Here is a 17,309-nt window from a genome sequence, read left to right on the forward strand (position 1 = left end):
TTGATTATCTCCTAACAATGGTGCTTGTCAAGATCTGGGAGACAGTAACTGAACAACTGTCTCTTGTAGACAATGTGTTGGAAGCAGGGTGAATGGGCAAAGACTTGACAACTTTGATAAGGCCAAATCTTTATGGTTTATATTACTGGGTCGGAGTCAAACTGGGGTGAGTGCCTTCCTTCAGTGATCCGAGGAAGAACAAACCACAAACCAGCAACAGAGTGTAGAGGAATGTGCTGGAATATATCCAGTCGGAGGTGTTGAAGGTTCCAAGCCTTGGTACATCGGATTTGTTTGGTGTCACAGAGAATCTACAGCATATCAGGCATCAGTGGCCACAACGCCTTGCCACAAAGTTTTTCTTCACCAGTCAGCTCAAACCTCTTTAAATGTGCCTTTAGAAATATTCTTTGTTGTCGGCTAATAGTCATGTATCCCATCTGCAGCCTTTTATCACCTAAAGCTCAATTACTTATTCAGCACTACAGTGTAAACATGGTAAATGCTCAGAGTAGGCAGTAGACTCTTCTTTCATTTACCAATACACAGGGTCTGATGTAACCGTCCCTCGTGTGCCACATCTTGGTAAATGGAAAACACTCCCCACACAGCATAGCAGCTTTCATTAAAAGCTTCAGTTCTCAGTCGGGTGTGAGGCAGATGAGACTGCAACCTGAACGCCAAACAGAGTTGTCATTCTGAAGAGATTAGATAAACTAACGGTGTAGTTTGCTGGAGCTTTAACATCAGCAGGCTGAAAACCTGTAAACTGATGGGTCGTGTCTATCAGCGTGTCACAACTGTCACTCAGGATTGTAGCTTCCTCACAGGTTATCTTCTGGTAGAGTGCACTGGAAAAACAGAATTGCTCGACCAACTGAGAAGACACAACTGATTGAATCAAAACGAAGTAAAATATAATATTTATGTTCCAGGTTTAAGTTAGATTCTTCTCAAATGAGCATTGCTGCTACTTAATTTTGAGAAAAGTCAACTTGAAGTTTTCTGCTTTATCCAAATGTATGTACTTTACTTAAACTACAGCTCAAATATACTTTTATTAAAATGGATCTAGTCTTTGTTGCACTAGTAAATAAAGTTAGTGGAACGAAACAGATCAAATGACTATATATAACAGGTTTGTCACCCAGAAACTGGTCACCTAACCCTGAGATTTTGCTCAAGTTTTACAGAACATTTTAGTGTCTTTCAGCTAATTGTTCTGGTGTTCTGCTCTGCAAACTTCAAGCTCATCGATCCCATTTCAGGCCAGAGGAGGCAGCTGTTTTCAACAAAAACATCTAATAATCTCAACCTGAGATGACAGAGATAGCGAGTGTTGATCATTCAACAGCTACAGACCACACCAGAGCTAAAAAGACAAGATATATTGGATTTGCATTTGCTGATGAGATTTTAAAAAGGGCTCCAAATTAAGGTCTGTTTCATGTGTAAGTGTCTGCAAACACAATATATATATAATATCTTTTAATATCGTTATGAGTGGCAGGATGTTTGTGTTATCAGCTTTTTCACTGGGCCTAAATACTCATTGTTGGTTAATTAGTGGAAGATGGCAGCAGCCATGGAGATCTGGGAGATTCCAGTATTGTAAATGCAAATAATTTGCAAATTGTCATTTGTTTGGTACTCCAGAGATACTGCACGATCATACAATATCTGAGTGGACAATTTGAATATGTCAGAATGGCCAAAATCTTCTCTCCTAAAGTGATGTATGTGACAGTCCCAGTGATATTCAAGACAAAATAGTGGGAAATTGGAGGAATTCTCCAGTTCTCCTGTATCGGCCCTGAAGTGTTGCAACAGTAACCCAACCATGAGAGCTCCTTGTACTCTGAATCACACTAGCAGCGCTGCTGTCAGTTTGCCTGGCGTGGACTGCAGCCTAGTCTCTGGGCGAGTTTTATTTCCAGAGCCAGTGCAGATACAGTCATCCAAGTAAATTATAGTCTTGAGTGCATTAAATGACATAATTTGAGTCTTTTTCAAATTAAGAACATAGGCTGCATGTAAACGCTGTTACACTGTTCAAATGTGCTCTCAGCTTCTGAATTATGTAACAGCAGAGCACAGAATATGTCATCATGCAGTTAGAAAGTGGCCATAGACCTTCAGAAAAACAGATTACCATAAAAAAAATACCTTCATCTGCATTCTTCATGTGCCACCGGGTACACTTTACTTTATACTGAAAGGACACTTCTCATAATGCATCTTCAAAGCTGTGTTTAGAGCTACAGAAAGCATATCCTTCAATCCACCCTTGTGCCATTCTGTCCTGATGTCGACAGTCAACACAAAGAAGAGAATCATCATGAGTGAATGCAGTCGAACACTCTTATGTTGATATAATTCTTTCTAACTGACACATGGACCATGTTAATGATCAAAAGTACAATAATTACTGTCAGGACCAGATGAAATGTTGCACTGAAAAGACAAAAATGAAAAATAAAACCATTTTATTCATATAAACAAAGCAAAATTGTCAGATATTTGTCAGTTAAACTAAGTTACATACAGTGATATATCTTACTTTAAATCCTAATGTTGGCAGCATAATTGCAACCACTCACAAATCTCTTTATGTACATTCTAAACTTTCTTATAATTCAGTTTATTGAGGAATATTTAACACTGGATATAATGTGGACTTTCAGATTAGTGCAGTAAACCACGAATGAATGGTGCAACGAGACTTTGGAGGCCGGTGATTCAGTGTTTGAGGGAGCGACACCACTTGAAGTTCAACACTCATCGTACTTGAATCCCAGATTAGCTGAGATTTAGCAGTAAATTTATTTTAGCACCAATGCAGCACTGAAGCCCTATTTTCCTAAAGAATCTCTTGACTCACGAGTCAAAGTTTCCAATTATTCTCGGCGGTTCTATATTCGTTTTATTGCCACTGCAGGTCTTAACCCTCATAGCGTGAATTTCAGCCTTCTGTACAAACCACGCACAACTAAAATGTAGATGTAGGTGTAGATGAAGCGCTGATCTATGCATGTAGAGGAGCTTTCTATCTCGTGATGTTTGCATGTCAATAGAGCTCCGGATGTGTCTTTAACAAGCATCTCTGAGTCACTCCCCAGAATCCTGCTCAAAGTTTGATTGCACTAGAAATATTCCCTCCTCAGAGCAGGACTTGAGAGTTATTTATGAAGCTTCCTACACCAACTCTCAGAAAGCCTTAAACGGTCTCCTCTGAGTGTGAATGACATCATCATTCCCAGACTCTGTGTAGTTATTCTTAGCAATCACCATGTACAGTCAAGACTAACACACTGATATAGGCAAAATTTATAACAGTTTTATTTGTTATTCTGTAAGACATGGGTATTAAAAGTGCTCTAGATTTTTACATGGATTCAGTTAGATGAATTATTTAATGTGAGCTACTCGGTGAGAAATACAAGGTGACCACCAGTCTGAATGGGATTTTTCGGAATCATGCTGTGGAGTGATTGAATTTGTGCCGTTGGTGCTCTCAGGTGCAATGAATCCAATCACAGTTATGAGAGGGAGCCAAGTCATTGTTGTTGTAGTTGTATCTCTTTGTTGTCAGTTTGGCTGAAATTACATGAATTCTGTGGAGCGGAAACAGAATTGTGTGAAAATTACAATATCAGTAACTTAAAATATGAACTTTAGCTCTGCTACACCTTCAAACTACACTTGCAAGCCTGTTTTTAAACCTATGACCCTTGACAAATCTTTAATTAATTGTGGAGATTCCAAACATTCAAGCATTTTAAATATCACTACTGTTTTTTTTCTTTAAAGTGGAGAAGATGGTGATTGTAAATAGTGCATTTCACCATCATTCTGTTTGTTTGTAGATGTTTTTTACATAGATAGATAGATAGATAGATAGATAGATAGATAGACATTCAAAAATCTATACCAAAACAAGTACATTTCTAGAATGAAATTTTGCTGGCTCATCAATGCCGTGTACAAAAAGGAATATATATGAAGAAAAGACAAATACTATAAGAGAATACAACAAAAATGTAAGAATTAGGACGGACCTTATTGAAGTCCACTGCACTGAACAGATCTTCTTTCCACAAACAGGTGTGTTTCACAAAGAACATTTTGGATTTTCGCGGCAGGAAAATCACAGGTGTAAGCTAAAAAAAAATGAACAGCGGCTGAATTCCATTTAGCTCCTTCAATTGCTCACGCTGGTTCGCTGTTGTGACTCACTGGGAAACTTGAATAGAACTGAGGCATATTTTTAGCAACACCTGTGCTTTTCCTACTGCGACAAGTCAAAATGCCTGCTGTGTATCAAAAGTCCTGCTGGAGGAGGTATTAGGACTTTCCTTCTGTCAGAACAAAACCTGAGATCTGTTTACCACCCCAAGAAAATATAATAATGCTCCCTACTTAGTGAGCTCAGGTGTGTTTCCAATTCGTAACTAATTAGTTCTATCAGTGTAGGACGTGGTTTTCCTGTCTGTTGGAGGAGATACTATTCTATTCCAAAATCCTGTTTTTGTGGCTGACATGAAGGAGAAACCTTAGATGAGCGGGAGGCTGCAGAACTGAATGCTGTCAGGTGGTGAGCTACAGTAACCAGCTGGTCTGACACCAAATCCACAGAACAACATGCAAAGCAACCCCATGAGCCACGATAAATAAACCCATCCTGCACACGCGCAGACTTTTATTACTGACAGCCGAGGAAGGCAGGAGCACAGTCAAAATCACACTTGATTTTATTTAGATTTTTTTTGTTGTTTTAATTTCTGATGTCAACGAAGGTACCTTATTTATCTTTCAGTGTTCCAGGAACTCCCAAACTCTGAATTTTGCCTCTGGAGGATTTCATGTCCCCATCACTGGTTCACACTTCACTTAGAGGAAGATTAGAGCGAACAGCAGGGCGGCACATTGGTTAAAAAGACACTCAAGCAGATGACCAACACACATAATGACAATTCTCTGCCATTTTGGACTGTCTTGGCAAATCACCAGCTCCACGATACAGCTGTAACACAACTCCTCCAAATCAGGGGGGAGAAGAAAAAAAAGAGTTAATTTTCCTATTCTGGATTCCAGCTGGGCTTGTGACAAATGAAGATAATCTTTCCAAAACTTCGAAGACACCCTACAGATATTCCATTGGGATGTATGAATTAGTTAAAAGCCACCCGAGGCAATAATATATCAGGGGACCCAGAGCGCCTTTACGCCCCTGTTGGAATCTGTCTGTCATGAAGCCCCTGGAGGCTCAGTATTACTGCTATTTTCCGCCTTGTAATAATGAAAGTGGGCATTTCAACATTCGCAGGTTTTCGGTCATTATGAGAATTCCTTTTTGGAAAGATGAAAAATTAGACTATAATTTCTCTCACACAGAGAGAGGAGCCGCCTGGAGCATCATGTCTGTCAGCGCACCGACTCTCACCACACGGTGGCCCTGTGCCTCTCCGTGTCCACGCTCCTCCTCGCCTCCGCCACCGTAAAAAAGCTCAGCCTCCCTCCCTCTCTCTGTCTCCCTCTCCCACCTCCTCCACCAGCCTCCTCCTCCTCCTCCTCCCCCCTTCTCCTTCCACTCTTTTTGCTCCCGTCGCGCTGCGCACAGCCAACAGACGGTCCTCCAGCTCCGGTGCGAAGATGGTCGGCGGCTTGTGCGCTCGCAGGTTGGCCCGCCGGTCTCGGTCCGCCCTGATCGCAGCCCTCACGGTGCTGCTGGTGCAGACGCTGATCGTGTGGAACTTCAGCACCCTCGACTCCGGCGAGGAGAGAGAAAACGGGGCATCCAACGTGCGGGAGAAGAGGGACCGGGTCGCGGGCAACAAAGCCGCTGGCAGCGACTATTTCCAGCAGCACGGGGTCCGGCAGCGACGGCAGCAGCATCTTCCCCCGCCGGGGAGGGGGACGTCTCGCCACATACAGCAGCCGGTAAGCAGCTAAGACTAATCAGTATTACAGCACCAGCTTTTAGAAACAGCCGCTGTCTGAATGAGGGGGTTGGCAGGCGGGTCAAAACATCCCCAGTTTTGTTTGTTTTTTTACGCTTTTAGGAAGACGAGCGCACGGCGTGGCCTCCAAATGATGAGTGTTTGTTGTCACTTGAGTGGACACTGTCTCGTAGGGAAATGATACGATGTCTGAAGCGAGACAGATGCAGAAGCTTCTTTGTTTGCTGTGAAGACGAGCATCCTCGGCTGGATGAAGCCACATTGCCCCGTTTGAATGAGCGCACTCCGCTCCAGCCTCCAGTTTTCAAATGCCAAAGCTTGAAATGTGGACTCAGCGTGCAGATTACCTGCAGGGCAGAACGGTAGCAGAGAAGGGACACATCCTAAGATAGCAGCTGTGGAGGCGCCTGAGCAGCACAGCCTCTGACTGGGGTTGGAGCTCTATACCTGTCACGGTCTATTTGGTGTTTCAAGTCAACTACAGTAGCTGCGTGGCTCAGTCTGAGCAGGCCGAACTGAGACACAACCTAATTTGCAGAGTAGTTTTCTGATGAGTGTACAAACATCGTCAGCTGTTTGTGAAAACATGAGCACTTTTTTATTGTCAGTGGCAACATTAAGGAGGATATGGAGACGAAACAAACCTCTGCACAGTGAACATCCTGCACACAAAATGAATGAGTTGAGGATCCCCTGTGGAACTGAGAGGATTTAATGCAATGCTTTTCTCAGTGAAAATTTCTAAAAATTGGCTCCCAGAAACCCAAATATTTACATGTAGATTCCACTGACTGAGCTCCATACCCTGGAGGCTGTCACACTGAGCAGGTTTTGCACAGGGCTTCCTCCACGCAGCATCTGATTAATTTTCTCACAACCTGCTGTCAGGAATTACTGATCTTCCGACTGGCGTGGTCTCTCAAGCATCCAGGGTCCCCCAAAGAAGTTGGGAGTTGTTCCTGGCAGCCGTGCAGCAAGTTTCCCCTCATAAAAGCTGCCAGCCCATCCAAGTGTAGCCCTGCTCTTCAGCCACCATGCAACCAGCAGATAACTGTGATGCAGCATGATACACTGTGTGGCAGTCAGTCACTGTGTCATCTGTCTCCTCCGTACATTTTTACAGTGATTCACTCCCTTCATCTGGCGGGACTGTGTGTCCCACCTGCCGGCATCTCCGCAGTGCAAAGTCATGCCAAGGACGGGTTATATTTGAGTCAGTTGTCTGTTTTCCAACAGTTGGAGGATCCGCTAATGAAATATCGCTGTAATATCCCCCCTCGTTACTCGTGTATGAAGTGTGGTGCTCCTCAGTGAGTTGACATTAATATTTGCTTCCTGTGGATCAGTTGTGTCAGAACCTTTTCATGCTGCATCAACACCAATTTGTCCGAATCCGTTTCACAATTGAAAGACATAGTGGATCCGCTCACACGACCTTTCAGCGAACAGCTTTCATTCCTGTAACCTGCAGGCGCTTCACTGTATGCCAGTCAGTCCACCAGCCTGTCAGCTCAGCTCGCCGGCCGCCTGCCTGTCAGATTGTCGACTCGCTCGCTGCGGCTCTGTGGCCTCCGGACTCTTACGATTTCAACTGGTCGCCCTCAGCCACTTCTTACATATTCCCTCCACTAGCTAATCACTGCATTTTCATTTTTCTCTCTCCTTGTGGGTGGTGTGTATGTGTTTCCATGTGTATATGTGTGTGGCTTTGGTGAGGCAGAGTTGTCCAGCCTAAGGGTGACACATAAGCGCCAACTGATGCTATATGAGACATCTCAGGGAGGGGTTGCGCAGCACTTTGATCCAGAATAGAATGAGCCAGAAGGCACAATATGACAATGGCAGAATTGCTATGTGATAACTCGTGCTGCATGGAAACATTATGCATAGATTTGGATGTGTCCTCCCAGCAGGCAGGAGCTACAGTTGTCATTAGTGGTTGTCTCCTGTTGTGTCTCTTGAGGAAAAATGCCACTAGAGTGTAGACATTTTCCTCTATCGTATGACAGACACCACAGCTTGTTGCTTGCCTCTTCCAGTGCTGGATTTAATCTCATGAAAGATATTGTGGGCTGTGGCTAGCTGTTGCAAGATTGGTCATTGAAAAAGTTCCACACGCATTCATTAGTTTGTCATGTTTTACCTGACATCGGTTTATTACAAGAGTTATTATCACAATTATTTTTAATAGGTGCTTGTTAAGGCGGTCCCGGTGATGGATGTGAAAAACTTTTAATGTGCCAGAATTACAACCTACTTTCGGCAGCAAAATGAGTAAACCTCCTGAAAAGCTCCCAGCTTCACATCTGGTCGTCAGCGTTTTCTTTCCATCTGCCGCAGTAGTCATATACTATCATGATCCCCATGTGCCCAGCGGGTGTCGAGCTCACACATGTTGTAAAGACTTTCCCTGTTAGTCATGGTAAAACACGTAACATTACCTCTGATGTACACTTTTTCCACTGCTCTGAGTTTTCCTATTGACTTCCTATGGTACAGCGTTACAAACCGTCTGGATGTTCCGTCTACTGTTTTTTTTCTCCATATTCCCACAATATGGGGGTGATGTATGACAGGCTCAACCACAAATTATAAATTCTATTGTATTATAGAGATGTTCATCGCAGTTTTTTCCCACAGCGACACGCTCATCTTTGCCGCAGACCTAATTTATACAAAGAAAACGGGGATATTTTAATAGAACACTTTGTGATTGACAGAAGGCCTTGTTAATTCTGAGTCAGAGGAAAACACAGAAGGACAAGAGAAGAAAAAAATGTGGAAGGAAATCTCCCAACGCCTGTCCAGTCAGCTCTATAGGGGTTCCCATATGTGACCACATAATAATCTTCTCATGTCATTAAAAACCCCTTTTATCTTTAATCAAAAAAGAAGCTGCTTTTTGCAATTGAACGGAAAAAAAAGAGCCTTGGATCTGTTGAAAAAAAGGATTTAAAGACAGTCAGGATGCCCATTAACAATGTGGGAATGAAAAAATGATTCACTTCCGTCACGCTGGGATGAACTTTAAACTTCTAATCAGGCACAAAACAAGAAACAATGCACTGTACATATGTGTTGTATTTGGGAGCTTTGCTGAAATCCAGTGTAGTTGCCATGTATTCTGCAACCACCATCACCACAACCACAATGTGATTCATCCCACTGAGTCCATGATCACTCTGCTGACTCACACACACACACACACACACACACACACACACACACACACACGCACACACAGACACACACACACACACACACACACGCACACACACACACACACACACACACACACACACACACACACATACACTCCAGCGCTCCCACAAACACCCAAAATTATTCATGTACGTAGATGCAGGGAAGCAGCTCCCTGCAAACACGCCCACATGCACTTACAAATTTATAGCTGCAAACACACACACACACACACACACACACACACACACACACAATACAATCACATAAAGTATGACTCATTTTTTTCTAATTTACTTTTTTTTTTTTTTTTGAATTAACACCTAGCTGTATTTTTGTCCCGTTAGGTATTTTAAGATTGTGTTGCACGTGTTGCATTCACATTCATTCAGTTTAAAGTTGCAGAAATCTGGAAAAGACGATACGCTAAAAGGTTATTGTGGAATTTTTGTCCCCCCAATAAACCACTGCCTTCCCCAGCTAGTTCTTATTCATGCAGACTTGATTTTTTGACAGTGACTGACCTCATATGTGCTGTATTTTACAGAGAAGTAATACAAAAGTGTGGCATTTTCTGGCGTGGCATTTTTGATGGTGTAATTGTTTCTTGAAAGTCTTGTAGTCAGCGTGTAATAAAACCTCCTTTCTCACCTTTCCCACGTTTCAAATTCAGATCCTTCTCACATTGCGTTCCTGGCAGCGTCATTTGTTCCAGCGCCACTTCATGCGCCAGTCACTGTCACTGCCGGTTTTTTATCCTATCAAAGCCACTTTCGCAGCGGTAATTGGCAGTTAAATTGGCACTCCCCAAAAGTAAATCGTCTTGGAGTGTGAGCTATTCTGCTTTAAACAGACCTTTGAACATACATAATTACAGTCCGGAGACACCCAGAAGATACACTGTGCGATTTAAAATTTCAAACGTTGTAATCATTACATCAATAAAGTGTTATTCTGTAAAACCTGTAATGAGGGAAAAATAAAGTACAGCCTGCCCATCAGTCGGTCCATCTGTCGTGATGTTGCACACAGAGAGCTTCTTCTTTTTTGCCAGAGTTAGTCTCCGAGAAAGCTGAGAATATATTCGGATCTAAGCGAAGAAGCATCAGACTTGAAAGAGGCACATCGAAAAACCCGAGACACTTTGATGTTGAAATGTAATTTGTATACATGACACCATGCCTCTTCCTGCAACGGAAAAAAAGAACATTTTTATCATTATCATAATGTAATACCGTTAAAACCCTGTCATGTTATTTCACTAAGCCAATCCTACTAATATGCAAAATGTCAGTGTCATTGTGGAATCCTGAGACTTTAGATTATGTGCTTGTATAGTTTGGAAACTCAAAGCTTGGGTATCCCTAGCAACTCAAATACCACAACACAGACACTTCCCTGCTAAACACTCCTTCTAGCACAGGTGCTGAATGTACTGCAGGCCTCCTCAGTGTGGTATGCATGTCATCTTCTTACATCTCGTTCTGCCTTTCTTCTGTCTCTTTGCTGACGTTGCACAAAAGCCGAATAGCCGTTCCACTATTCAGCAGATGTCATGACATTAGAAATACTACACATACACTCGGGAACCAAAAACACAGTGGCATGACTCACATAGTCCTGTCAATTATGTTGACTTTTGCTTAGGAGATGAGAGTGGAGCGAGTTCCATTATCGTATTACATTTAATAGGGCAAATGGATAACTGCGGCATCAAGTTAATAGCAAACAGTGTGTTGAGAGTTTAACATGCGAATGACGTGTACAAGTACATAAAAATAACTCAAAAAACTTAGAAATTCCAATGCTTTGCTTATTTGATTTGAGAAGAAATGAGATTAAGAGTTCACTATCAACTTTTAGCACTTGAAATGAGATAAAGTAGTCATGTGCACAGCCACAAAACGTCATTTGCATACAAAAAAACTATCTAAGTGTGATACATAAAGTGTCCACATCATGAATCAGAGCCACCTTTACCTTCATTTGCAAAGCTTTGACCAAGTACAGGCGTTTTCCTTCCTCAGGCAAATTTTTGCAAACAAGGCAGCATGTGTGGACGCTCCTCTTTCTTGATGCCAGTTTTTATAACTCACTGTCCAGCAGGGTTGTGCTCATCACAGTCAGTCCACAAAAGAAAAAGTGAATCAGCAACAATTTCAACTGATTAATTATTTGAGTCATTTTAAAAGCTAAATATTCTCTTGTTCCAGCCTTCCAAAGAAAATGATTTGCTGATTTTTTTTTCCTGCTCTCTGTGTAGTAATTGTTCAGTATCATGGATCTTCCACTGCTGGTCTAACAAGACAGTCAAGATAGTGATGTTATAGATATTAATTGGGCTTTTGGGAATTCTAACCAGCATTTTCACTAATTTGATGTCTTATTTACTGTTAGAATCAATGGAAAGCCTAACTGATAAGATTAATCTATAATGAGGAAAATACATTAATTGCCGCCCTACTTATCAGACGAATATTGTGTCTCCATCAACAACAACACAATAACAGCACAAGGACAAGGAGAGGGCAAGAAAAGAAAAGTTAAAAAAAAATGTCTTAATGAGCTGTTGAGCCACCATGAGACGGGAAAAGAGGTTCAATGCTACTTGCTGTAGATTTTTGTAGTGTTAAAAACTCTGGTGGATGGAAAACAACATTTGTCTAAAAGATTTGGTGTTTTTACAGTGGTTGTAGAGAGCATTTTCAAACTTGTGACCCCTGCAGTTACATGTCCAATCTGTTTTTTCCATGTTTCCCATTCATTGTTTGTGTATGCAGATATGCAGTGCATTCTGATGGAATCACAACGTATTTTGAGAGACAGAGTGTCATGTTGAGCACTCCTCATTTGCAGAAATTTGAAGTCTAGGAGACTTCATGCAAATCAAGAGTGTCCGGCTCCAAGCCAAACAGGTTGGGAACCACTGCTTTAATAGATACCCCTCGATTGGAAGCATTCAACCAATCAGGTGAAGGCAGTGTTTGTGCACTTCTAGGATGTGTTCTTATGTGTGGGATGTATTATTCTAAGACTGTATTGGTTTTCCATTGCTGGCAAATGGCAACCCCATGGACACTTGCCATTATTTCCTCCGCTCATTTATTCAGGCTTTTGTCTTGAATTTGAAAGCAGAAAAGCAGAAAGAAAATCAACTTGGGGGTACTTTATTGACAGTGCATTTGCAGAATGATGTGCATTTCTGAGGAACACATTAGATTCTGCATGAGCCTGCATGTCTGTGTGTGCTCTGTGCTTAGCTTGATGCCTTTGTATGCTTCAACTGCAAAATCAAAGATCACAACTACGGTTCATCTCTCTCCTGTCAGGTCTAGTCAAACAAAGCTCACCATTACTACTAATTAGAGTTGCACCGCTCTGTGAACACACACACATACACACACACAAACATGCATGCAAAATCACCACCACCAATTCAGCCGCCTCGGCCGCCTCGGTGAAACAATCTTCCCCTCATCCTCTCATCATCCTCTGCTGCCGTTACAGATGGTTTCATTCCCCAACACATTAATAAACCATCATCCAGATGAATGAAGCCATATAATACCTAGCGTTGCCAATAATCCCATAGGTAAGAGGCTTAGCAGACAGGCCTGAGAGAGAGACAGAGTGAGAGACAGATAGGAAGACGACTTTGTGGTGGGGGGGCTGAATTAGTTTTATCTGAAGTCTGGTATCCATGTTGATATTTAGTGCAAAGCTAAAAGGCTGCACACACACGCACAGGTTTGGACCAGACCATCACCATATGGAGGGTTATTAGGCCAGGCCTTTAACTCCCTTGCTGTTTTGTATTATCAAGGTTAGCCCTTTAAATAGATCCTACTGTATTTTATTAGAGCAGATTAGTACCAAGTCCTATAACGCTGCATTTATCACGATCCAGAAAGAAATATCATTTTTAAAATTTACCCACAAAGCACACCTGTCAATTCACTACAGCGGTTTGAATTTAGATAGGATTGTTTTTGTCTTACATTGTGATCATTCACTCGTTCTTTCGTAATAAAGTTTCAAAATATTCAACCTGAGATCCTGTTCCAGCAAACTGGTTCCATTTTCTTCTAGCCTTTGGGGTTAATTTCAGAGAGGCTGTGGAAATGGGTCTTTAGGCACAAATGACTCAGAATTCCAGTAGCCATGATCGGCTTTTTATTTTTAAGCCCAGGCACACAGCATGAGTCTCTGAGCTCAGTCTGAACCAAAAAAGAAAAAAAAGAAAATCTTCTTTTGATCTAAGAGAAATGAATTTAAAGCCCTTGAAAATGTCGTATTTCATAAATTTCTTTATTGTGAGTGATGTTTACAAAATAAACAGTCCAAAAAAGATAGAACAACTTGATGGGATTTCTGCATCTTTGTGTTTTCCTTGGAAAATTTCACCAATATGTTGCATCAGTGTTTTGCAAAATCTGAATTAAATCAACCACACAGTCTGGCTGAGTTATCCGACATTAAACTGCCACTAAATAACAACTAATGAGTTTTTCAAATTTTAACTTTGAACTCTGCCAATTTTCTACATGGCACTCACTGATGAAAAGAGTCATAAGCTCTGGAGCAACTTTATAATGTTGGTAAAATCAACCCTGGTGAGATCATGGTGATGCCATCAGGGCGAATCTCAGCTATAAAACGGTTTGTTTTTCACTTGGGGTGTGGAGTTTGAATGATGTGGCTGTTTAACAGGCAGAGAGGGTCAATTGAAAAACTGTAAATGTGGATTGTGGTACATACAATATCCATCATTTTTGACTCATACTAGGGAATAAAGCTTCTGATTTCATGGCATCTGCTGCACAGATTCAGACAAATCTTTTTAGTTGCTTGACTTTATGGAATATTTTAGTTTTCACAAGCTTTATGGCCATGATTAAAGTGTTATTTTAATTTTGGCTTGTACACGCAGTTTTTGAGCGAAAATCAGTTGGTAAAGTGTAGTTCTATATTTAATGGGTTTTGATGGTCATACTCAATGCAACTTTAACTTAAGAGATAATCAGGTAGTGTTTCTAGAATGGAACACAAGTGGATTTTCTCATTGTGGTGCTGGCTGTTAAACTGGGAGGTGTGACATGATGAGAGGCTGTGAGTCCGATTGCCTTTAGTGGTAGCCGTATCCTTTTGTTGCTGATTTTCCCACCTTGATGGCAGTGTGCATGTACTTCATGTATAGCATCTCCGTTCCATCCCTCCCAGCTTCCACCCTGAACAGACCTCTGTAGGGGATCGTTAGACAGGATGAAGTCTGTTTGTCTTCCAGCCATAATGGTCACATCTCAGCGAAGAAACGCTCGACAGCCTTATTACTGGGGGAAGCACACTGCAGATTGCCCGCTTCTCTGCAATTCTTGCAACACTGCTCCACTGACACGCAACACGCTCATCCACACATGTAAAACGCAAATGCACACGCACATGGAATCACACCCACACAGACTAATGACACTGAGCACGAGCTATCGCCTTGTTATTTCCTCCTCAACATACCATGCCCTAATCTCCATGTATTGTGTTATTCTAATGAGATGGGGAGGGTTGTGACAGAGACAGAAAAGAGTGCATGGCATTGTGGTGAAGACACAGGGTGATGACATGATGAGGGGGGGGTAGAGATATGGGCGATCCGGCTTGTCAGGCAAAGCTTTTGTCCTTCCAGTCCCATGGAGCAAAAGGAGAGGAACTGACAGCGGTGCTTTTCTTCCTCTTCCTCCTCCTCCTCCCTTCTTTTTTTCTTCTTCTTCTCACAACTGGAGCTGAATGCCAACAGCCCAGAAGACTTGTCTTTGTGATTAAGAGAGAAAGCGAGAAGGAGAGACAGATATGCAAGACAGAAGAATACTGGAGGAAGAAATATTGGGAGGGGGAGAAAAAAAAGAAAAGATAAACGTCTCATCCCTTCTACAAATCCGATGTCGACTCAAATCCCGGCGTAATCCCCAAGGGGAAACCCAGTTGGGTTTTGGAGGCTTGTTAGTGTAGCTTGGGCCTGGCTAGCAAAGATGATGTGGTTGGAGACCATTTCTGGAAACTAACCTGAGTCCAAATGGCCTTCCCTCACACTGGGATCAGGTCTGTAATTTTTCCCCTCTATTAGTAAAGCTTAGGATTTAGTGGAAAGCTGGTGCCAAGACATTGATCAAGCTGGTTTTATCAAGCATCGCTAAATAGGAGCTCTGATTTAGGATTAGACTGAACAGGATGGTTGAGGGAATAATCCCAGTTCTCCATTTCCACTTAAAACACATGATTTCCAGGGCTTAGTTAGTCACTTTGATGAAGACACATTTCATTGTAATATCCACATCTGGACAATGAATGACTGCTTGTGTTTAAACTTTTGGAGACTTTTGTGTCAAGATGTTAAAAGGGCTGTAAAAGATTTTTCATTTAAGTCTAGTACTGTAAAAAAAATAGAGAATTTTAGGATACCAACAAAATGATGCTGTTGTCAAAAAAAACTTTACCTACATAAAGAATATATGCAATTAGAAATTAATGTTTTATTTTTAGTTGATGACCTTGACAATTTAGGCATGTCATCTTATAAAATAAAGAGTAACAACAGCATTAGTTTGAAGTTTTTGGCAACCACATTGAATGCAAAACCAACATTTACACCCCTTGAAGCTCTTGGTTGGTCAGGTGTTCCACTGTGTTCACCAGACAGTTTGGATTTGTTGCAGAACAGGTAATTTAAAGTGGGTTCTTCAGACATCAGTCAAGTTGCAGTTTACATCCATCTCAGTTCAAAATTGACCTTTTTGGATTTAAAATATTCCTTTTTGATTTTATTTCATTAGACATCAGTGTAAAATCTCATAATTAACGTATTAATTCTTGACTTATGGCCAGAAAGATATCGCAGTGACCTTTGACTATCAAACTCTCATCATGTAATCCTTGAGTCCAAGCTCCATTTTGTGCCAAATTTGAAGAAATTGCCTGAAGGCGTGTCTTTTTTATTGTGTTCAGACGAATGGGGCCGACATAAGACCACAGTGACCTTTGATCGTCAAAACTGAATCAGTTCATCCTCAAGAGATATTGTGTTCACAAGTATGGAACAGAAAATCGTATGTATAGAAAACTGGAAAACATTTTCTTTTTGCCAGCAAGGAGGCATGAAAACAGTACATTGAAAAACACAAAAATTCAGCATCTGAGCGGAACTGCGGAGTCAGGTGACGAGGAGGTTTTTCACAGTACAGATAGTAGTGTGATCCATCTTTTTAATATAGAATATTGATTAGAGCAGCTTGAAAGCTACATAAAGGATAGGAGAGGTGAAGGACACAATGACAGCACTACGCCAACATCCAGTAGTAAATATTCCCATTAAAGAAAATCTTAAAATATGGTAAGTAGAGGGGGTATTTGAAGTAGCACACAGGACACTGCATGATCATGACACTGTTAAAAGTACATCGTATGCAAGAGAATCAGGGTTTATGGTCAGGTAAAATTGAGTAATTCTTCACCGTGGGGCAAATGGAGCAGTTCAGCTAAGACTGCCCTTGCCTCAAGGCAGCCACTGTACAGGATATTTGGAGGTACATTGGAGACAGCAGAGATGTACTATTAGATGCAAACACCCACATAAAATGCGTATATATTCATACACACTCTCATTCTCTCTTCAGCGTCCCTTCCGTCCTTAAGGCACACCTACAGAATGCATAAAATCATAAAATAATCTCCTTTCCGAATCACAAAAAAAGCACTCGCCCACACAGTCTGCCTCACACACACATGCCTGAATGTGCACACAGGTCTCCGTCTTTTTCTCCTCCTCCATTGGCTCATGCATAACACACACATACACACTTTTGAGAGTAAATAAAATTATAAAGCACTCTGTGCACCGCATGAATAGCTGCTCTTCAGTATTCATGTTAAACCACCAGGACCAGCCGGAGAGCTCGTGCTCATTACCGAGCAGGTGTTTTCTCCATCAGCGGTGCATTTAGGTCCTGTCTGTTCTTCCCGCCTGCTTCCACTTCAAGTGCAGCGAGGTCTTAATGCAGACGCCTGCATTCACACCGTCTACCCTTTCTCCTTGACTACTTCCTCACCCTCTTCATCCCACTCCTCCTCCTCCCCGCCGGTCGCCCTCCCCTGCGTCTT

The 17,309-nt window shown here is 41.8% G+C and overlaps 1 protein-coding gene across 1 annotated transcript in view; it reads left to right on the forward strand.

Moving 5' to 3' along the window:
* The first annotated feature begins 5,517 nt into the window (after positions 1–5,517).
* The window catches only part of LOC111570442 (xylosyltransferase 1), an 83,983-nt gene continuing 72,191 nt past the window's right edge, over positions 5,518–17,309 (forward strand). The window contains exon 1 of the mRNA XM_023273210.3: positions 5,518–5,940. Within this exon, the coding sequence (XP_023128978.2) occupies positions 5,653–5,940 (288 nt within the window). The 5' untranslated portion in view covers positions 5,518–5,652. The remainder of the gene's footprint in view (positions 5,941–17,309) is intronic.

Source organism: Amphiprion ocellaris, chromosome 4 (assembly GCF_022539595.1).
Source record: "Amphiprion ocellaris isolate individual 3 ecotype Okinawa chromosome 4, ASM2253959v1, whole genome shotgun sequence".
NCBI classification, from domain to species: Eukaryota; Metazoa; Chordata; class Actinopteri; family Pomacentridae; genus Amphiprion; species Amphiprion ocellaris.